The 22958-nt window shown below is 37.6% G+C and overlaps 1 protein-coding gene across 1 annotated transcript in view; it reads left to right on the top strand.

The window, feature by feature from the left end:
- Positions 1-22958, top strand: part of ATP10B (ATPase phospholipid transporting 10B (putative)) — a 54406-nt gene that overhangs the window by 6151 nt on the left and 25297 nt on the right. Inside the window, exons 4-8 of the mRNA XM_030504881.1 lie at positions 10907-11111; positions 14818-14903; positions 16841-16947; positions 20569-20700; positions 22063-22190. Of these exons, the coding sequence (XP_030360741.1) occupies positions 10907-11111; positions 14818-14903; positions 16841-16947; positions 20569-20700; positions 22063-22190 (658 nt within the window). The remainder of the gene's footprint in view (positions 1-10906; positions 11112-14817; positions 14904-16840; positions 16948-20568; positions 20701-22062; positions 22191-22958) is intronic.

Genomic DNA, 22958 nt, shown 5'->3' with positions numbered 1-22958 from the left:
AAGAAATCAATCATATGGGCTGCTACATCTACAGCAGGTGAGTTTCATACAGCTTTTATTTTCAAAAAAAGTTGGCTTGAGATCTTTTCTCAATGGTGAGGCTTTGTGTTTATGAAAATTAATAAATAACTGATGGAAAATCATAGAATCATAGAATAGTTAGGGTTGGAAAAGACCTTAAGATCATCTAGTTCCAACCCCCCTGCCATGGGCAGGGACAATCACAGTGATTAAATGAAACAGGGAAAAATCACAGGGACTATATTTCACCTGGTGTTTGTTCTGATACAACTAAAGATATTTCTTTTTTGTTTAAACCTCATTTTCAGACTGGGGAAGGTAAGTTTGAGTTATATGGTATCGGTCTGGCTATGGCCTTTTAAACATGGAGTGAAAATAGATGGTGTCGCAGGACCTGTTTACATTCTTAGATGCAAAAGAAAACCTCGTAAAAATATAACCCTTTGAAATACATTTAGTTTTATTCTCTACACGTACACTAGTTCTCAGTTGTATCTCTTTTACTCGGTTGTGTGTAAAATAAAACTGTAAAAATGAAGTTTAAAAATGGGAGATAGTAATATATGCCTTTGCTCAGTCATCTCCAAATGAATTAGCTCATGTCTATGCTCACTACTTAGACATGTTTCATGACCTCTTGCTTTTAGGACTTTGAGAAGTTTGAAAATTATGTTTCGATACAATGAAAATTGTATCAATACTGTTCTCTCAGCAAAGTGGAAAATTACTTCTCCTTGTTAAAATATCACATCTGAAAGTCAGAAGAGCAAAACTTTCCATCTCTGTGAATGCTGCCTGTCATACCTCAAATTAATCAAGAGTGGTTTATATAATGTACAATTTCATAAGCAAGATCTTGCAGAACTCTGGCTTTTATCACACAATGCTGTCATTTCTGTTTATTTCGCTTGTATGTATTTGTCAGATTTTTATTTTTGTACCCCGCTGGTTAAATAGGAAAACAATGGATTTGCTTGTCAGGGGACTAAACTTATCCCCACATATAGATAATGCCTTGTTAGAAACAAAACCTCACTGCTTTCCTTGCCAACTTGTCCAAAAAAGCAGACATTTTACAAGTTTCTTAATATTGTTCCTTTAAGATTTCTTCTCTTCCCTGAAGCCTGTCAATAACTGTAGCTCTTTGGGTGGGGTCGCAAAATTGCCTCTTCTGCCTACCTTTGAGATTGCAATCTAGTTGTATTTTTTTAATCTTTTCAATATTGCATTAAGACATGAAGCAATGGATTATTTCTTAATACTGGTTAAAACCAGTAGGAGAGAGAGTAGGTGGTGCAGTAGGTACTACTGAATGAATCTGCATAGGTATCTTACTGCGTTATATAAAGCAACCATGTTAAATATAAATTATGTGAAAGCCTTTTAGCATGGGAACATGAGAATTGGGGAATACAATAAAACTTGTTTTGTATAAGAGAAAAATGTCCATCATGGAATTATAACATATGTACAGGAACAAATTCAAATTATAGCCATGAGTACTTAAAACTTGACATGGGCCTGTCTTAAAATTGGTTATCCCATCCCATAAAAGAGATTTTGGTCTATGAATAAGTGTTGTCTAGAATCTTGTCTATCACCAAGATTTTATTGCCCAAAAACATGATGTAAGGAAAGGAAAATGAGGAGAGCTTCAGACTGTAGCATTCATCCTGTCTGGAAAAATCATTAGTAATTATAATTGCCATTGGATCAGTAGCTACAGCTTATTATATCATGAATAATTTTAATCAGGCTTCTATAGCGCTTTGGGAAGCTGATATTTCTTGTTCTTCTTGCTACCTGCAAAGTCATGGAAGAGCATAATGTCTTCCAATTTTCTTCCTTATGAATCATCTTCTGTAGATAATTTTTTAACATAGGTGAAAGTCCTTTTAAAAACACTGCAAATTTTGTCAGTCTTGTGGCAGCAAAATATTCTTTTTAATAACACAACTGATCTTTCATTCTAAGATGAAAGATTACTTAGAATTTAAGAGTTAATCTTGAAGAGTATAGAGTCTTTATTTCAGATTTCAGTAACAAGAACTCTGGTTCCTGTTCAAAAAAAACCCCAAATAAATACAAAGGCAGAACAATCTTTACCAAATGCTGAATGTTATCTAAAACTTTCTTGAAGACTAGGGGAAATTAAGTAACTTGCCTTCTTTCAACACAGAGCAAGGGAAATTTAAATTAAATAGGCTGCCCTGTAAACACATTTCTTCTCATTTTCTCCTCATTTTCTTTTTACAGAGATCAGCTGGACTGGGGAATCTAGTCTGTTAGTCAAATGAAGGAAAAGACACTTCAAGTAATGTATTTAAAGGACATTTAATTGAGAAAATGGGAGACAATAGTCATTGAAGTGTCTTGGGGAGATGCAATAACTTAGATCTAATATTTGATTGTGGAGATTTTAATTTCTGAACCAAAACTTCTGGAATCATAATAATTGTATACCAGCTGTTGTGCTGTCAGAAGGAATCGGTCAACACCAGAAGAAGAGAACAAAAGATTCAGTTACAGATGGTACAGACCTATGTTCAATTGCCTCCTTTCTCCTGGTATTCTTCAAAGTATACTTTGCTTTTAAATTTTTACAAGCAAGGGAGCTTCCACTACTACAAAATTGTCAAAGCATTTTCTATGATGCTCTGCCTTATTACACCTCTTTAATTGCATTTTAATTCCTCAGATCACCTGGTTTCATGCAAACTTAAGCAGTTATTCTTCATCCAGAACACTTAATTATAATCTTCAAATATGTGTGATTTTTCTCATGTTCATTTTGCTATGCCCAGACACCTTGTATTCGAGATCTGTGAATAGATCACACTCTTAATCTTTCTTGTCAGTCAATCCCTCCAAACCTACTGTGGTTACTTTTCTCTGAACTCTCTCCAGTTTGTCATTAACTTACTAACAACGTGGGCCAGCACTAAATGTAAGTAAGCTGTAAGTGAATGTCAACCCAACAGTTGCTAAAAGCTATTATTTCATTTTCTCGACATTCTACAATGTTCAAGGAACTACTTGATATGTAATTAATATATTGCCAGGATCTGATATACCCCTAAGATTAAGATATAACAGTCTGTAAATCATAGAATCATAGAATGGTTAGAGTTGGAAAGGACCATAGGATCATCTCGTTCTAACCCCGTGCCATGGGCAGGGATGCCTCACATTTGACCATGTCACCCAAGACTATGTTCGACCTGGCCTTGAACACTGCCAGGGATGGAACATTTATCACTTCATTGGGCAACCTTTTCCAGTGCCTCACCACCCTCACAGTAAAGAATTTATTCCTTATATCTAACCTAAACTTCCCCTGTTAAAGTTTGAACCCATTACCCCTTGTCCTATCACTACAGTTCCTGATGACGAGTCCCTCCCCAGCATCCTTGTAGGCCCCCTTCAGATACTGGAAGCTGCTCGGAGGTCTCCACACAGCCTTCTCTTCTCCAGGCTGAGCAGCGCCAACTTTATCCCCCTGTCTTCGTATGGGAGGTGCTCCAGCCCCCTTATCATCCTCGTGGCCCTCCTCTGGACCTGCTTCAACAGCTCCATGTCCTTCTTATGTTGAGGACACCAGAACTGCACACAGTGCTCCAGGTGAGGTCTCATGAGAACAGAGCAGAGGGGCAGGATCACCTCCTTTGACCTGCTGGTCACGCTTCTTTTGATGCAGCCCAGGATACGGTTGGCTTTCTAGGCTGCGAGCGCACACTGCTGGCTCATGTTCAGTTTCTTATCAACCAACACCCCCAAGTCCTTCTCTGCAGGACTGCTCTGAATCTCTTCTCTGCCCAACCTGTAGCTGCACCTGGGATTGCCCTGACCCAGGTGTAGGACCTTGCACTTTGCTTTGTTGAACTTCATAGCTTCCAGACAAAATCTCACACTTCTGAAAGGTTTAACCTATTTCTTTTCTCAGAGTTTCAACAGACATTCAGATACAAATGCAAGGACTATGCCCAGTTCAAGATGGCACAGCAACACACTTGGCTGAATGCACGTACATCAGACAGCAGCAGCCATAAAAACATTAACATTATTTAAATTATTCACATTTAATCACCTAAACTTGGATATCTGAGACAGTGACTCAGAGGAGCCTTGTTTACATGCTTTGAATGATCCTGTAGGGCTGTCAGATAACTAAGTCAATAGGCATCCGAAATAAAACAGCCTGATTACTCTTCCAGTAGAAAGTTCTTCTGTGTTGCTTTCAGGCCCTGTGGTTTTCAAGTAGTTCCTAAAAGCACCAACCTCCTCCTCCTCTGTAGGTCCGCTGACATCTGTGATACAAAAACTTCAGGATGGTTTTTGCTGTGACTCTTTATCTGCCTAGTGTAAAGTTTTACAGCATTTAAAGATTTCTGCATCAATACTAATTCTGGGTTAGTCCTAGAGCAGTAATATGGAAATACAAAGAACACATCTCCGCAGAACTGCCAACAGCTGAAAAGCTGGAATTGGCTTAAGCTAGACTCACTGATTTGAAAGAGAATTAAAGCATTTCAGTCAACTGAAGTTTTGTGTGGCAATTTACCTCCATGACAGCAATGGAAATCCCCATATGTATAGTATACCTTATATTTTCTTAAAATTAGGAAAACTGGGTAGTGAAGACAAAGGCTGCATTTCTGTTTCAACATTCATATGCTTTAATCAGCTGGACCTTCTGAAGGGAGAAGAGATTGCACCTCCCCTGGATCTTGCCCATGTCTGGGAGAGCAACTGAGACTGGCAAGGGACTCAGTGACCAACAGAGGTCTGTGGCCTCTGGAACACAGCAAAGAGTAGGGAGCATGCTTGAAAAAAGAATTGACCTGCTGTCAAATCTCAGAGGTGAAATAAAAAAGACAGTTTTTCTTGACCCCAGAGACATCACATGCAGCTCATTCAACCCAGGATGAACCTGAAAGCTTGTAGAGTAGAAAGCAGGATGAGAGGAAAATACCATTCTGCCAAGGGCACAATAAGCAAAAAGACTTTTGTTGTCAATGCTTTCATCTAAAGTCTTGTTCAGCAGCACTGAGTTTTCACCTGTTAAGGTGCTTTTTCTTTCTGTTTATTATTTTTGTTTTCTAATAAAGCATAACTTTAAAGACTAGGAGACTGCTGGATGTTTTAGTGAGTTCATTTTATACACTACACAATTGCTATTGGGCATAGCAATACCAAGGCTTCTACACCTCAGTGGTGCCTTGTCTGAACAGTGCATTATTTTCATCAGCTGGAAGCTTAAGATCTCCTGAAGATCTCCAATCCTGCATGGCTGAGGTTCATTCCTGTGGCAGCCACAAAGCATGAACTTTGAGCAATTGATACATTAATTATTTCTTATAAAAGTAGCAATATGAATAACTCACAATGACTGTAAGATTACTCTGTGGTATGATGTTATTGCAACTCACTATCCATCAGGGCAGTTCCAATCATTCTGTCACCTGTATAACTTTTGTATGTACTTCAGGACTAAGCAATTTTTGTACCTACTTTAACTATGGATACTTGAATTAGCAGTGGGTTTTACTGATGTGCCTTCTGATTGCACAAGCTGAGACATTCTTCAAACTTCCAGTGAGCTGAGAAAATGGCCTGAACCAACATTAAACAGGTTTATTATGTCACCATGCAAGTGCTTGAAACCAGTGGTTCCAAAATTGTGAAGGAATAATTAAAACGTGAATTCCGCTTATGGTGATCATGCTGATTGTGTGGTGAAGAAATATGTGACGTGCCTAACTGAATAAGTGCAAAACTAAAATGTCATGTTTTCAGCACTCAGCTGTCCAGGCAGCAGCACTTGCAAGTCAAAGAGCAGTGAGCTAGAAATTTTTGTCTGTCAGTGTGTATTGCTACAGTGAGGGTCCTCAGTCTCTATGGAAGAAAATCCATAAATACCTTACTAATGCTACGACTGGTTTGTGTATTGCTTTCTCAGAGCTTTCTTTGAGATCTGTTACCTGCCAAGGCATTTAAAGCTGCTTCACAGAAAAGGTGCAATGGTTTAGCAGACAGCAGCAGAAGCTAATGACTAAAGGCAAAGGGCAAATAAATAAGAACCTATGGTTTTGGCTCAGAGACCTGCAGAATCATGATCTCATGGCATTGAATTCCATCCTAACTGTCTGAATTTTTAAAATACTGTTAAAACTCAGAGAGAAGCAGGTTTCTACCATGTTACCTCAAGAGCTACATGGTCATGTAAGGAGACAATTGTAGCAAAAAAGAATGATCTAGGCTATGGCTTCTAGAAACTTGATAAGTTAACGGGAGTCCTTAGAAACTAATGTTCATGATTAGCAGTCATTACGTAAGTGACCTTGGAGCTACCTGTTCATTCCAACTAATGCCAGAAAAAACATAGCAATAGCATTTTGTTCAAGGCAGTTTTAAAAAAACATGGGATTTTCCTCAATACAATAATCCATAACTTTTTATTTCTTCATTTGGTACAGGTCATTATAAAATTGAAACAGATTTAAAAAAGGCGAGTTAAAAGAAATCCCAAACCTTGTATATGGACGTATAATACATTTATAAAGTTCTGGTACTTACTTAAAGTTCACATAAACTTGAATTGGTTACAGAAGTTTAATATTGGCTTTTATTATTGAGAGAATAACTTCCTCATTAGGATCCTATAGACAGTTTTAGCACATAAAAAGATAGGATCTGTTCCTAACGTTAAGGAATTTGGAATGCCAAAATGGTTTAAAGATGCATTTTATTAGACCTCAGAAAAATTTCACTCCCATTATCTTTAAAAGATGCTCATTGCTGTCTTAGAGTAGTATTGAAATCCTGAAAGTCTGGGGCTATGGGGAAAGACTATACCTGCTTGCTAATGAGAGCTTGTTACAGGACTGGCCCCTGCTAAATGACATCATTGATGCTGCTGGGCTGATGTCCACATCACAAAAACAACCTTCGCAGCTCCTCTAATGGTAACGTGGCAGAAGCCGGTGATGAATTGGCATGAACAATACAGTATCTTCTTATGCTCAGATAATGCCCCTTGCTTAGGAATATAGTCAGCCAGGTTGCCTGCACTTTGACCTATGGACAGGTTTCAGAATTGATTCCTTTCCAGTCTAGTGCCTCAAGTCCAGCCTCAAGTCCTAAATCTGCTCCTTTATTGTCAGTTTTTCAAAGTTTTCTGCCATTAGCTTCTATCCGGGAAGTCATGGCCATAAAGTGGTCTTTGAAAACATTTTGTGACGTTTTTCCATGTAAAAGCTGGAATAATCTTTGATAGCCTAAAAATATGTAGGTTTTCTATTTGCAAAAATTGATTGTACAGGTTAAGTACACCTGTGGTCTGCGTAGAACAGAGAATCTCAGAACATTAGCGTTTTTTATAAAGCAGGTGATTTTTGAGGGGAGCCATTTTCAAATATAACATTCTAGTGAGTTTACATATGATAAAGTACAAACATTTGGGTTTGTCTATTTGTAACACTGTTATTTTTAATAAGTCTTACAACCTAGTGGCAATTTAGAAGGTGCAAACAATGTCTTTACTTCAATTTGAAAAGGATCCTAGCTGGAGCTTCTAGTAATTCAAGGAAATAAGTTTCACTGAACTAGCTGGTTGATATAATACTTCTAGGTAGTAAATAAAGTGAGAAAGATCTGAAGATCTTTCTCTAAGACAATCTAGGACTCATGAATGTGCTGTGGGGTTCACATGAAAAATTATTTGAATCTCTCTGGGGGGCAGAACAATAATTTTTATTTGTTCCCATTCACCATCCATTTTAACCCAGTTTTTGCTTGAGATTTATCTTTATTGAATCGAAGAATGTGAAACGGAATTGTTGACACAAAGTCAATAATTTATTCATGTTATCCCACAATCTCCAACCACAGCAGCATTATTTTATGATCCTTTCTTCCCAGAAATCACTTTGTAAAGTCTATTTAGCTCAGGCCTTCTGGTAAGATACAATGAATCCAATAACAAATTGTGGCAGACTTCAACTGTTCAAGGCTAACTGCTTCTTTTTGTCAGCACTGTCCTATGATAGGCATTACCATGCTACCCATTATCCCAGGACACTAAGGGAACACTTTCTGAGTGTGCTGTTGATAAATTGACTGGTAAATGAGAGAAGGTACTGAGAAACTTTTATCTTGGATCACGTCTTTGATGTGTCACAGTCCTTATGCCATGTGGTATAAGAATCAGCTTTCCACCTATCGAAAACCACCACATCTTGTTTATTTTACTGGATAAATGTGTTTGCCCTTTTTGTATGTTTCTTGTCAGACCATCTTATCTTTATGAAGCTCCTCTGTTTATTTAGCAACTGGAGCTTGTGCTATGAACTTTAATCACTGAACAGGAAATGGGCAGTGTTCCCAGTTACAGGAATTGCTAAAAGGAAACTGCTTCATTTGAAAAATCTTTTTAGGCAACTGGGCCCGTGCTGCTGTGGGGTGCACCAGATTCCTTTTGAAGTACTTTTCTTCCTTTCATCCATTGGTAATTCTCTACAAAGTTGTGGAAAACCTTTGTACTGTAGGAAATTGTTAATCTTACAGCTCCAGCCGAATAGTTCTTTCAGGAAAAGCAAATGTGTTTCTTTACCAAATTCAATGCTTGTTGGGAGAGAGGGACAGTCTGTTCACCTGAATGCAGGTTTGGGATTCTAATAGTTCCTGAACTCCAGTCCCTGTGCTAACTAAAACTTTTACTCTGTTCTGAAAGAGGTCATTTGGCTTTACTGACTCACTGTCTCCTTTGTAATTAGTGAATGGGCAGAACCTGGAGCTTTATGTGTAATGTATGTTTCATAGGGAATTATTGGAAAAACTACTACGAATCTGTGATTTCTGTGGATTATTTTTGCTAACCTGGTTTCTTTAGGCTGATGTGGAAGACAGCCAGCTGGGCAAGGCCCTTCTATAGCATTTTATCATCAGAAAAAATCAGAAGTGTGTTCTATAAACCTCAGAATTGTGTAAGAGGTGACGTACAGAGAGGTAGGATTGCTCTGCAGAAGCCATAGCAAACACTATATGCAAACTATACACAGCACCCATATGTCTAGGATAGCAAGACAAGCCATCTTCCTGCTCTAAACCGCTTTTGTACTCTCACTTTTATGTTTTAAGCAAGCAAATTGAGAAGTTCTACCCAGAAAATGTTTGACACATGGAGGATTCATAATTAGTTGATTTGCTATATTAACATTAGAATCTACTTTGTAGAGCAATACTTAACATGCATCTGCTTAAATACTTTTCAAATAGAAGTTGATCTGGATTTTTTCTTTTAAATGTGCAACAGTGTCAAATTGACTTAAAACAAACCTCTGTTCTTCAGTGTGGTCTTTTATGCCTGTTGTTGAGCAAAAAAGCAAAAGACATGCAGATAAGTAGAGTCAGACAAAAGAAAGACGAATGAAAAATTCAGGAATTAAAAATTAAAGTAAGAAGAAAAATGATTGCTACAATACCATTATTTAGTAAGCTCCTCATAATCAGCATTAAAGGGATTAAAATAGTTAGGGTGCAGGGAGTGGAGGAGTGTCTTTTTTTGAATAAAAATGGGATGCCACTAGGAAATGCGCAGAAATTAACTGAGTGCATAACCTTTTCAGGAAGCTGTTATTTCATGTTGTTTTACAGATAAGGATATCAGCCAAGTGCAAGGGTTTGCCTAACAGCATCATGCCTGGCTCTCCTTTATGGAAGGCCAGGAAAATAGGTTAGCAGGAAGTAGCCTTTGACCTGGCTCTGGAGCAATGTTTGGAATTGTGCTTTGAACTGTATCACTGCTCTCCTTTTCATGATACAAGCACTTAATTGAAAGACAGTGTTCTTCAGGCAATAGATGAGGATGATTAAAAACTTAAGCAAAAATAAGACTCTGAGTCATTATAAAAAGTCTTTTACTGTCTGTCTGGTAAAGTATCATTAGCATTTGTTTCTCTTACAGAGCAAGACATAAGATGATTCAGTTACTCTTATTGAAAAACGATTTCCTCTCAAAGAGTTAGAGGACCTGGGCCATTGTTGCCCCTGCTTATCGTGCAGTTTTCAGTTTGCTTAGATGATTAAGAACAGTTGAAGGATCAATTCATGAAAATGTAATGTCAAAAAAGTTTGCTGTTTCCTGAATCATTGAGCATTGGTTTGTTGATGAAATAGTAATTTCTTTTCCTTGAAACCCTTAAGCTCTTTTTCCTTACTCCTTTTTTGGTTTGTTTAGTTTTGGGGTTTGTTTTTTTTAATTAATTTAGAAACTCTTTGTTTCTTACCTTAACTTTTCCATTAAACTTGAGCTCTAGTTGCATTTCTTTTGCATAATACTAAGAGGTCATTTGTTATGCTGCTCTACCTTTTCAGGTTGTTTCTGTGGGCTAAGCTCAGATTTGTAATTGCCTTTGTGAGTTACAAACTGGAAAGACCTGAAGCAAGTGTAGCTGAGATATCAGTTTACTTCTTTCAGGATCTGTGTTGTTGAAAGTATCTGAGAAATAGTCACTTGGTCAAAACCAGCGTTTTTTGGTAAAGTGTCTAGATTTCTTGAATAAGACAGTTTAAAACACCTTTCTTAGTCTGAATGACTTTCTATCTTTTCCTGTGGAGATTATAGGGCCAATGCTAGAATGAACGAGAACTTTTGTTGTAGTTTCTTTTTATTCCATGTAAAGATTTTATTTGAATGTGATAAATGGTGAAGTGATACTGAGTTTAAATCATTGATTTCTAGCTGTTGTGCTGTGTCTTTTAAAACAAAATACAGCAATGTGCAACCCCACACCCCTATTTTCTTTCTTTTTTCGAAACCCCACTAATCAGGAAGCCTGCGTGCCTAATGTTGCCATTTACCCATGACGTGTTTTTAATGCAACAGGGAAGAACATGCTTATGTTGAGAAATGCTGGAAGGATGTCCAAGTGGGGGATTTTGTGCAGCTGCAGTGTAATGAGACCATCCCAGCTGATATCCTACTGCTTTACTCCTCTGATCAGAATGGGATCTGTCACTTGGAAACTGCCAACCTTGATGGGGAGACCAACCTTAAACAACGACAAGTTGTGATGGGCTTCTCCAGCCAGGTAAGCCTGCTGAAAATGCAGTCCATGCAGTGCAGGGTTGGTCTGGGCTCGTCTGCCCACCAGCTCCAGCCACAAAGTGCACCAGTCCTGACCGGCTGGTTGTGCTGATACAGCAATGATGGAGTTTTGCTGTTGGAGTTAACGCACTGTAAGAAAAGGAGCAGTTAGTCCTAAAAGATTTTTGTTATTCTGGCACAGGGATGGCTGTATAAAAAGAAAGATTAGCTCAGACAATTGTTCTTTGCAGCAGACTGCATTGGCAGGTGCTTAAGCAACCACACACAGTACCACCATTCCAGAGAGCAGCAAGTTTTTTCTATGTACAAGCCATCCATACCCTACAGGTTGTCACAGCACACAGCACATCCCACAGCAAAGCCACTACTATGGAATGAACTATTTTTCTATGGAAATTGGAAGAGAGCTCATAGCCCGGCTTCCAAAGTGGCCGCAGGCTTCCTTACAGATTTTGCATCTCTTCTGCAACTGCTGTACCATTGCTTGTTTGCTAGGCGGGTAAATGTACAGCAGTTCAACTAGGATCTGCTCTAAGGCACTGTAAGTTGTAATGATATAATGGAATCTTTTATAGGAGTGTAGCAAGTAATTGAATAGGAACTCAAGGTAAGCTAAAATGTGAAAACTTAAATAAAAGTTACGTGGTTGACATCAGTTTGATTGTTAGCAGGAATTCAGCTTGAATGCTTAAAATCACTATATATTTTTTCCACAGGCTGTATTGTTTCCTTTTTGCAAACAGTTTACTGGAATAGTCTCTTGACTCATGTTTGACAAACCTGAAGTAAACAAGAAAATATAACTTAGGGACAGTTGTACCTGTTACACTTTAAAATATCTTTTCAAACATAACAGGGCCGTTTTTCAAATAACACAGAACAAGTTGAAGAAGCTATAGCATGTGAAGAGGAATATTTTGTTCCATTGGAATCACTCCAGCAGACAAGAAATCTTAAAACCTGGCAGATAATTCTAGGAATTATATCCAATTTTTTATCCATTAGTAGCAGTGCCATTAAGAAGACTTTTTGGGGTGGGTGGGACACAGTTGCCAGTGAGCAATCAGATTTATTAAATAAAAGTACACCATTTCCATAACCAAGTGTGGTCAGATACTGGATTCCAGTGTTACTTTCTCTTTGCTCAAGAGGAAATTACTTTGCAAGCACAATTATGGACTTTCTCAGGTGGATGCCATAATATAAAGCATTCCTTTTCCAGTGCCCTGCAATGATGATTAGGGAGCATTTTTTTTTTTTCCCTGAGAATCACTGAAATTTTTTAGTATGTTGAGATCTAGAAAAAAAAAAAAAACCAAACAAACAACCCAAAACCAACCAAACAAACAAAAAAAATCAAAAATAACCCTGGCTTTGTCAATAGAAAAAAATTAAAATGCTGCATTGTGTATTTTTGCTTTTTTAAGAAAACAATACTCTACCATCACACAAAATGAAATATTTGCCTCAGACATTTCTAATATGAGGAAGTCTTTCTTTAAATCAGAAAATCCCCCCGTGCCAAATCATGCTCCAGATTACCTCTTCCTGGTTATTTTCTTTAAACTTTGAGTTGTTATTTAGATAAACTGTATGTCCAGGAGTGTTTATACTTACAAAGTCTTGTTACGTTGGCAGAGTGGAATGTAGTTCTGAGCGTGGTGATAGCCAGTGCTCGGGAAGGTCAAAGCTTAAATAGTCGACTATGTTACTCTATTATTTTAACGTATTAGTGTAGGAAATACCTTGTCTAAAAAAAAAAAAAAAAAAACAAAAACCAGCCCAGTGCCCTAAATATGACATGTACAGGTTTTATTGTGCTAGCTTCCTTGTTCTTTGAGGTTTGTTTAGTCCTGCAACTTATGTGCTGCATAAATTACTCAGATTTAATTGTGTCTATAAAGTGTGAGTCTTTAAGGAGGGAGGAAAAGGAAATATACATGAACTGGGGTTAGTTCTTTGTTTTAAGATATGCTTATGAATATGGAATTCACCCACCTGGAAAAGACTGAGAGGAAGGATTATATCTTTTTTTCTCTTATGCAATTTTTTAACTTGAATTTTCAAATACAAAATTATTGTCATCAAGAGAAAAAAATTTTGGGAGAAGAATCATCTTTCTCTACCCCTATCTAGAAGCCAATTATTTTTCTTTGTTAGTAATGAGTCCACAACTTGTCTTTTGCATCTTCCTGTTCTCCTGTTGCACAGCTATTTCTAACACAACCAAGTATGTACTGATTTTCCTGATGAGTTCACTGAGTTGAACAAGATTCAGCAGAGATGAGCAATATTTCTTAAAAGAGATTTGAAAAATATTCAGCCACATGAGTCAGAAGGTATACAAGATACCCTTATATTCATTAAGCTTTTATATTTCCTCCAACATTTCTTTAAATCAGACTCTCTACTTGCTTGTACTTAGGTATTATACATATATTAAATATATATGTATTGCTCAGAAAAAAAAAACCTTAAGAACTGAAGAGAGAAAATAACATAAAAATTAAAACACTAAAACACAGTGGAGAAAAAAATTGAGACTTGAGGACTGGCAGGGTAAGGAAGGTATAGAATCATAGAATCAACTAGGCTCTCCTGCAGTCTGGCAAAGTTTTGTGAATTTCGATGAAGGATTCCCATGGTTTGCAAGTTCTGAAGGAAACTAATCTCTGGAAGTCTCTCTTGCTGTAGAAAAAGGTAGGGAGGCCGGAGGCCCAGCAGCAAATTTGATCTCTGGCTTTCCTAATGGGAGAAGTTTGGATTTAAGTGAGTTTTGGTTCTTTTAAAGATTTTATGACACAGCAATAATGATTCTTTTTCACATTTCTCACCTCCCATTTTTATTACATGTTTCTAATCTAAAATAAAAGTTCTCTGTATTTTTTCACTTAAGAAAAACCACACTATTTATGTCAGTCAAGTACCTCTCACGCTCTGTTTTCCAGACTGCTTCATGCAGTCCAAAACCCATGCCTGTTTCCTTGAACACAGGGGAAATCAAGCAAAATTGTGTGTCTCAGTTCAGCTCCAAGCTCTTTTTAAGTGAACACTTAGCCTGAAAAGCTGTCTTGTTTTGTCTATCCCAGTGGTTTGGGCTTATTCTACTGCCTTCCCTCTTTTGCTTTTGTTTGTTTGTTTGTCCATTTTGGGTTTGTTTTTTGGGTGGGTTTTATTTAATATTAGTCTTGCTTTTAGTCTTATTGGAATGTAATAGTTTATTCAAATGTGTGGGCTCTTATTTTATGATTATACCATCCTGGCCAGTAACAAAACTCATCTAATGTATTTTAAAGTCATGATAAATCTTGAAATTATTTTCATTTGAGTTTGCTTTTGGTTGAAGGCTGGTTTGCTTTCATAAATAATTTGAACTATTTGTTACATTTTCTTTAAATGAAGACAGATGTTTTCACTAATTGGCATCTGTGATGTCTTGTCCAATGCACATCATTTTCTGTGTTTAATTTAACCAGTTGTTAATCCAAGAGAGGAAAATCTCAGATCTTTACTCAGCCCCTCCAAAGCTTTGCTTTAGGCTGAATTAGCTAAACTCCCTCTGCCTCTGGTAAGGCAAGTGCTCTAGCCCCCAACTATGGTGGTGGCATTTATTCTGCTGCTCTTAGTGTTTTAGCATTTCAAGTATGCATCATATTTGACAGTCATTCTCACTGTGTTTCATCTAGCAGAATACTTTTTTTGAACCCGAACTTTTCCAAAACACCATCATCTGTGAAATGCCCAACAATGATCTCAATAAATTCAAAGGGTACATGTAAGTATTTGTTATCTGCAAATGTGTTTTGTATCTGAACTTTAATATTTCTCTTGGAGGAACTGAATGGAAGGAACATATTTTGCAGAAAATGATTATATGTCACTATTATCTATTCCGGGCTTCAGAAGTCAATGTAAAATGTAGAGTGGAATATGTGTTTTGAAGCAAGGCAGAACAAAGGCTTGACAATGAATTTGCTGTTGTTTCATATACACTCTTCTCACAAGGCTTCAGCTCTTTTCAGAATTCACACATAAGCTCATTTATGTTTTACCTGAGGGTCAGGCTAGGCTAGATTTTAAATCTAAACCCTTCCCAATGTTTAAAGATATTCACCTGCATGGCTCTGGTTTCTTCGTATTTACAGCCACAGGGAAAGGGTATCCAGGGTCTAACAAACAAATCAGATTTTCTTCTTACAGCTAGAAAAAGCAAGCAAGCAAGCAAAATCCTACCAAACCAATGTGTTCAAGTGGTATAAAAAAAGTGTCTTTTACTATGTATGTGAGGAAAAAGCTACATCCTCTGTTCCTTATGTTCTTTCTTCATTAAATATTTCTGGAACAGGCATAACAGGGAAATCTCTACTGATAAATTTGCAAATTCAGCAGATTTAAGGCCACTTCCTGGCTATAAGGCAAATTTGTCTGGCATGGCTCATGTGCTAAATTCTCTACCCTCTAATATGCAGCAGCTGTTTCCCAAGACCCTCTTCAGAGCAGTTGTTGGTCCATGCCAGTTCCCACACCACATCAAAGAAATACCCAGTGCCCCATACCAAATGCATGTCCCACATCATGCAAGTAATTTAATTGTATGAATGTGTCAGCATCCCTATCCATGCCTTGTTAAGGTTACTAGTAGTTATACTAGGAACTCTGCAAGAATGCAAGGAGTGTTGCCCTGGCGTAGCTGCAAATGGACAGATTCTCTGACATGAGTAAACCAGGGGGTTATCACCCATTAGCACTGATTGTGCTTATTCTTGTCTTGAGAATTTATGCCCTGCAAGTAAGATGCCTCTAATAGCAATGCCATTTCCCCTCTACTGTGATATCTTAAAAGGGAAAAAGAGGTCAGGTTTGTATTGATCGCTGACTGTGGTTCTTGGCTTTGAGGACCATCGGGTATAATCTAAATTGAAGCAATCCTTCCAATTATCCTGCTGTAATATGGCACAGGAGCACTGAGATTGCAGAAATGTAGGTGATAAGTCACAAGAAAACACACACAAATACATACTCTTAAGCCCCAGGACTGGTTTCAAGATCTTCAAATCTCTATTGAAAGTCTGTAACAGAAATCTCTTTTGTAAATGCCTATTATCTCGCCTGCTTGGCGGAATATGGGATTAGCTGCCTTTCTCTCCCTGCTTCAGGGCTAAATGGAAGAATTTGCCAATGAAAATTACTTACTAACAGTTAGTGGAGCTTGTCTTTGGTCTACTGTTATTTTAGCTATTTTGTAAACACAAATTACTTGGAATAGGTTACATTTATCTCCAAGAACAGTTAATAAACTATTGAGGCTCAACTGGCTTGCCCTTTGGTGGCTGAGAGAGAGCCAGAGGCTCTTGCAGGGTGCAGATGTATTCATCTGAACCTCCAACAACAGGCAAACCCTGTTCAGCTTTCTAAAAGAATTTAATCTGAATGAAGGTGCATAATGTATCTTGGCTTTCTTTATGAGGTGTTCAATCTGCCAGATAAGGTACCAATTGAAAGCCAAACTTGATTTGTATTGACATCATGATACTCACACCATGCGAACAGTCTTGAGGTCTTTATTGAAGCTGAGTGAAATACAAGCAAAATAGGGCGTTCACAGTTTCTTGATTTCAACTTGAAACAGAAATGCACACAAAAATTTTGTTTATTTCTGTATTAGAACAGAAAATGGCATCGTTTCTTTTTGTTTTATTTTATTTCTTCTAGGGAGCAGCCAAATCATGAACGGGTTGGTTTTAACATTGAAAGCCTCTTGCTTCGTGGATGTACAATCAGAAATACTGAGGTTGCAATAGGAATTGTTATATATGCAGGTAAAATATACTTTCTATCTAGGTAAACATAGAATTTCCCAGTAAATATCTTTCAGTAAATAAGTGTAGTCTGATATTGCACAACAGTTTGTTTTAAGAACTGGTTGTGCATGGGAAAATTATGTAACTTCTTGAAGTAAAGATATTACTCATCCATCTCCAAAGTCAGCAGGTCCTGAACTGAGTCTCTGGCAAGTGACAGCATCCTTGTGTATGTCAAATATCTTGCTCTCTGCAATACCTTGCAAAAATATCTAGACAAGTAAAGAATTGCTAAGGTGAGTTTACTCTCAGCTCTGCAGCTCTGATTAGAACACTAATTCTGTCTGGCACAAAATCTACACAGCTGCCCCAAGGGAGGTCTCACTGGCTCCTTAGGGTAGAAACTGGTGCAGCTGAAGACCTACCCAGCTAAAAAAACATCATCACAAAGCCAAGCTGTGCTAGTGCCAGCACACAGGAGGCAGTGAGAGCAGCAGCTGGAGGTGATAGCGGATGCGGCAGCAGCACAGGTTTGTGCTGACATAGATATAGTGTGTCTATGCAACCATGACTTTCACGCAGTAGAGGTATGAACCAAGCAAGACAGTGTCAGTACCCAGATCAAATGCAGCAGTGCCAGGTTCAGCAGAAGGTCAGTCCATCTTTTTCTCAGAGTCTTTTACCTTTGGAGTGTTACCACTGCTTTTTCTCAGGGAGCATGATTTATCATTGACTTTGCCAGCTGTTCCCTCTTCTGCTTCAGATAAAGTGTATCAGGTATGCTCTTTATTTGTAGATTAAATAAAAATCAATTTACACACAACAATTAATTCCATTATTGGTTATCTTTATCTTTCCAGTAAAATCGCGTCACCTGTTTTATGTCTAATCAGCAGCAAGGGGTTCAAGGCTAAGCCACCTAAGAGAAAAATCACCATCTCTGCAAGAGTCACTTATCTTAGATTAATCTCGACAATCCAGATTATTTTACGTGACAACTGACCATTTTACTTCATTACTGCAGACATGGACTCTGAATGTCCAGAGCTCTCATTTGTTTCTAAAGTAGCCTTCTCTTTGTGGATCCTTCATTGCCTGTCTCTCTGGATGCCACATATAAAGATGGTGCCTACCAGTTAGAGGAGGAAAGCCAGAGCCAAATTCATCACTCATTTTTTTGGGTGCAACTACTATATAAAAACCTCTGTAGGGATCATTCCCTATACAATTGGAGTAACTTGTCTTCCCTTTTCCTGACAGAATTCCTGTTTTTCTTCTCTTTAGTCAACATTTCCCAGTATGTTCCTTTGACTAGCAGCACAGATCCTAATGTGGATCTCTGTTAATGTTGCTGAAAATGCTAGTAGCAAAGGTTGGAGTTTTAAAGTCATTCTCAAGATAATGGTGTCTTTGATCTGAGTAAGTCTTCAATTCAATTTCCAACTGACATCTTATTCTTAATGTCAGTATAAAAGTTTATTCTTTTTCGTCTAAAAATAGACTCACTTGAGCCAGTACCAGCCTAATTTCTAGGGTTCTTTGATTATACCCTGGCTTTTAATCATGGTCTGTGACCTTTTCTGAACAATCAAAATCAGCCACATAATAATATGGCACATTCTCAATTTTTATAACTCTATTACTCCTCAAACTTCCTTTCTAATGGAAGAATACAGCCATCACTTAATGTGATTGTTTAACCTGTGCAGTTCTCATCTGACCCAAATCTGGTTATACTTTTCATGGCTACCCATGGTTCTGCACAAAGTAATAGCATTAATGCACAAAAACTTCATTACTGAGTGACAGCCAATGTAGTTTTCCCACCGTGATAGGGACTGCAGCAAGATCTATATGCTTTTCGGATAATAAAGTGCCATTATGAAGTTTTAGATAAGCCCATCAGCATCCAGCAATAGAGAGACAAGGTACTAGTGGGGTAGTAGGTGAGAAGCTGTGTTGCACAGCATATGGAACTGTGAGGATTAGTGGAGAACAAAGTAGTTTATTCCTCTTATTCTTAATATTCTGTTTCTTGCAAGGTGATATCTGTATTACAGATGTGTCCTTTTCCTGTTGGTCAGCTGAAATGGAAGGGAATGATAGAGCTGATATTTGGAAAGAAATCTCTTCCTATTAAATTCCTGAAATGAATCCATCAACATTTCCTTGAGGGTTTTCTGGGAGGGGCTGTGTTTTCAACACAATTCTATTAAGCCTTACGTAAAAGAAAAGTGAGGAACAAGATTCACACAGCTGCTGGAGGAACAGAAGTGCAGGCAGCAGTACCCTCCTCTTCTGTGTAGCTTGGTGGTTAGAACATTTGTTCGCTGAAGGGAAGACGGGTTTTGCTGTCAGTTCTGCCCATATGGGAGTGAACATGCATCTCCTGCTTCACAAGTTCCAGCCTGAATACCTGACTGTGTGGAATGAGTGGGTATGTACACAGACATGAATTGGAAAGGAAGGAGCATTGGTAGTATAAGCTGGTCCCTCTGACATAGCTCCAGGCTGTGTAATGTAAGTAATTACATATTCATTGGAACAGGAAGCCAGGAGTCCCAGCTCTTGGGTGAATGTCCTGAACATAAGGCTGGAGAGTAATTTTCTCTCTTGTTCTCTGCCTCAATTAATAACCTTTGATGTAAACCTGGAATGAATCCAGCACGAGTGATTGAGCAGCACCTAACTTCCAGCTTCTAGTTACAATCACTTACCTAGAGAAAACCAATAGGTACCTTGGAAAATGGTCCTTCTTACACACATCATGTGCATACAAATGAAAACTAAATACAAGTCTACAGGGTCCGTATTTTCAAGGAAAAGGACTGTAGAAATATAAATATTAAAGATACCATTTAATATAAAAACAGATGGTATCCAAATATCCCAATTGAGGAGCCACAGTTTAGATAATATTTAGATCAAAGCAATTTCTGCTTCTTGGCTTCTCACAGCACTCCTTTTTCCATTACAAACATACCAACTCAATTCTAATTCAGTAAGTTTTAAGGATTGGGGTGGGGGAGTGGGTTTATTTCTTGTCCCACTGCTTTGTTAGCACTTTACTATCACATAACAAAAAACTATATAACTTTAGTGTCTCTCACTGCTGGATCTTACATGTTGATTTTTATTTAAGTTAATACTTTCAATGTGTCTGGTGGCTTTTAAATAGCTGCTGAAAAATATTCAAACATAGGTTTCAGGACTCTATATAGCACTTAATCAAGTTATTTGTAAAATACAAAAATATATTATTATTGTTCTTTTTTGTTTTATTCACAAGGAGGTTTGGTTTTTGAATATTTATATAAACCTTGTGATCCTACTGAATCTGCTGTCTTTGGGAAAATAAAATGTGTATGACAGCTGAAATCTGTAATGTAATGGAGGTCTTCCGTAATCTTCTAGATTTAGTCTCTTATATATTCTGCTATTCAGTTAAATGAGACGATAGGCAATGAAATTACTGAATGAAAGTAGAATTAAATTAACATTAGTCATGAATCTCATGTTCTCACTTTGTGAGAAAAATACTTAAAAAAAAAAAAAACAAACCCACACCAAACTACAAACAACACAATAAACCCTACAAAATATTACATAAACCTGATGATATTCATTTGTATTTTGAAGGTCATGAAACTAAGGCCATGCTAAATAACAACGGTCCTCGTTACAAGCGCAGCAAGATTGAGCGACAGATGAATATGGATATTTTCTTATGTGTGGGACTCCTGTTTGTGATGTGTCTTGTTGGAGCTGTAGGTATGAAGCACCGACAAAAATCATCTTCTGTTTCATTGCTTTTTTCTAAATAATGGTTAAAATTGATTTTATAGACATGAGTGAGACCAGATCTAGAGCTGAATGCTCTTGGGGTCTTTAGGCTCCTTGGTCTTTCCAATAGACAAGTTAAAATGGAAAATCTGAGCAATTCAGATGGAAGAAAATTCATCCATGGTTATAACTATTTCAGATAAGACCCATCTCCATTGTGGTAAAATGTGTGTAAAGCAAGCAAGCGAAATCCGTTGGGTTTAACGCATTGCAGGAATTGGTACTTACCAAATGAGATTTGCCTCCTGAGTGGATGTTTGTTCCCTGTGTATAACAACAAAGGTAAAATGATGTTCACAGTGGGAAAAATAGGGTAAGAAATAGAGTAAGAAGTGGTTTGTTGTTGTCCTTGCTCAGACCAATTGTGGTCTCTAGCAGCCAGAGAGTATTGCTGAAATAATTTACATTTCTTTGGCAGCATCTTAGTAGGCAGATGCTGCGAAGCAACTGCTTGCTTAACTGATGTTAATGCAAGTTTTATAAGAGCTGGATATGGGAAGTGGACTAATAGAGGTTTTTGGTATCTGGAGCTATGATGCAAGGAGGGCCACTGAGTTGTTTGTCCTAGCTCTGTGTGAAGTTTCTGCTGCTATAAATTTAGTAACATCCTTGAGCAAAGTTTATTTCAGTAAGGGCAGTGTGAAAGATGGTAAAATAATCACGATGGGATGTTGTTAAGTCCTGAAGTGAAGGCTTTGTTGTAGTAGTGCAATGATATCTACTGATATTTAAGAAGAAGGGGAAGAAGCAGCTTTGGGGTATGACTTCATTGAAAGGAAAGTAAAAACAAGCTGCCCAGACTGAGTTATACGGGGGCTGTAAACTCTAAAGACAAATTGAAATCTTGAATGGTCAGGAAGGGTAAGGAATATTTCAGTTTGTCTACATAGAGGTTACAAGGTTTCTTTCTGTTAGAAAGAGGAATGGGAGTCTTCAGCACTGAGAATTTTTAAAGATAAGTGGTAGACATGGAGTCCTCCAGCTGCAAGATGTAGAATGAGGAAAGATCTGTGCAGAGCTGGGAGCCCTAGGAAACATGTGCTGAAGGAGAGGAGAAGAAAAATATCCATGACCACTCATTTCTTACTAGCATATCAACTATATGCATGTGTTACAGAGCTCTGCATGTACTTTGCATTCTCCAATAGATTTACAGCATTGCTTGGGGTCTGTTGCTTTGCAAATGGTTTTTTTTTTAATTGTCATAGCTGTCCATGTCTGCAAATTTCAGAAGCTTTGCCAATCACCTTACTTCTCAGCATATTTCAATATTGTATGTCATTCCTACAGGTCATGGCATTTGGACTGGAAGCTTCTCAGAGCATCCACCTTATGATGTCCCAGATGAGAATGGCGAATATCTGTCTCCATTTCTTGCTGGTTTCTATATGTTCTTGACAATGATAATCCTGTTGCAGGTAAAAGACAAAAACGTCTGTGTTACCTTCAAGGAAGAAGCTATTCAATACTGAGTATAAGTACTAATGAACAATTAATATCAATTAATCGTTGTGCAGCACATCCTTAATCCTATTTGAAAATATTGTTAGGAGTGTTTCAAATCATCCAAGTGCGAAATAATGTATCTTTTTTTTTTCTTTCTTTCTAACTGCAGATTTTTCTTTCTTGCAGTTGAAACCCACAAGGATATAGATAGGAAGGATGCATATTATATCTTTAAATAACTCCAGAATCTCTAGCATATGCAATAGAGAGGATGTTTACATCCAAATGCCAGCTTTTCCTTTTTTTTTTTTTCCCTGCCTATGTCCAGAATTCCAAAATAGAATACCACTTAATATCTCAGGAAAATGGTGAAACAAAAAATGTAATTTTTTCCCAACAGGGAATAATAACTAGATATAGTTCAGCTGGTTTAAGGAAGAAACTAAATTAGAAGTAGGATGCTTGCATATCTGAGTCTGATTAAGCCTAATTGGGAGAGAACATTTTATGGGATAGGTGGAAAAAATCACATTCACTTTCTAAATTTCTTGAAGTAACTGCTGAGATTTAAGTGGACAGAATTTCTTTAATACGAACGAAATGTGAAGATAACTTTCAGAGCTGCTCAGGGGTTTCTTGGGGGATTATTCTTCATTACTGAAACAGAATATTTGTGCATCTTAAGGATTCATTATTCAGGGCAGGAAACCTAGTGGGTGGGAAGTGTTGCATGCAAAGGA

Source organism: Strigops habroptila, chromosome 12, assembly GCF_004027225.2.
Source record: "Strigops habroptila isolate Jane chromosome 12, bStrHab1.2.pri, whole genome shotgun sequence".
Classification (NCBI taxonomy): domain Eukaryota; kingdom Metazoa; phylum Chordata; class Aves; order Psittaciformes; family Psittacidae; genus Strigops; species Strigops habroptila.
Note: the sequence above shows the minus strand (reverse complement) of the source record. Positions and strands in the feature narration are given on the sequence as shown.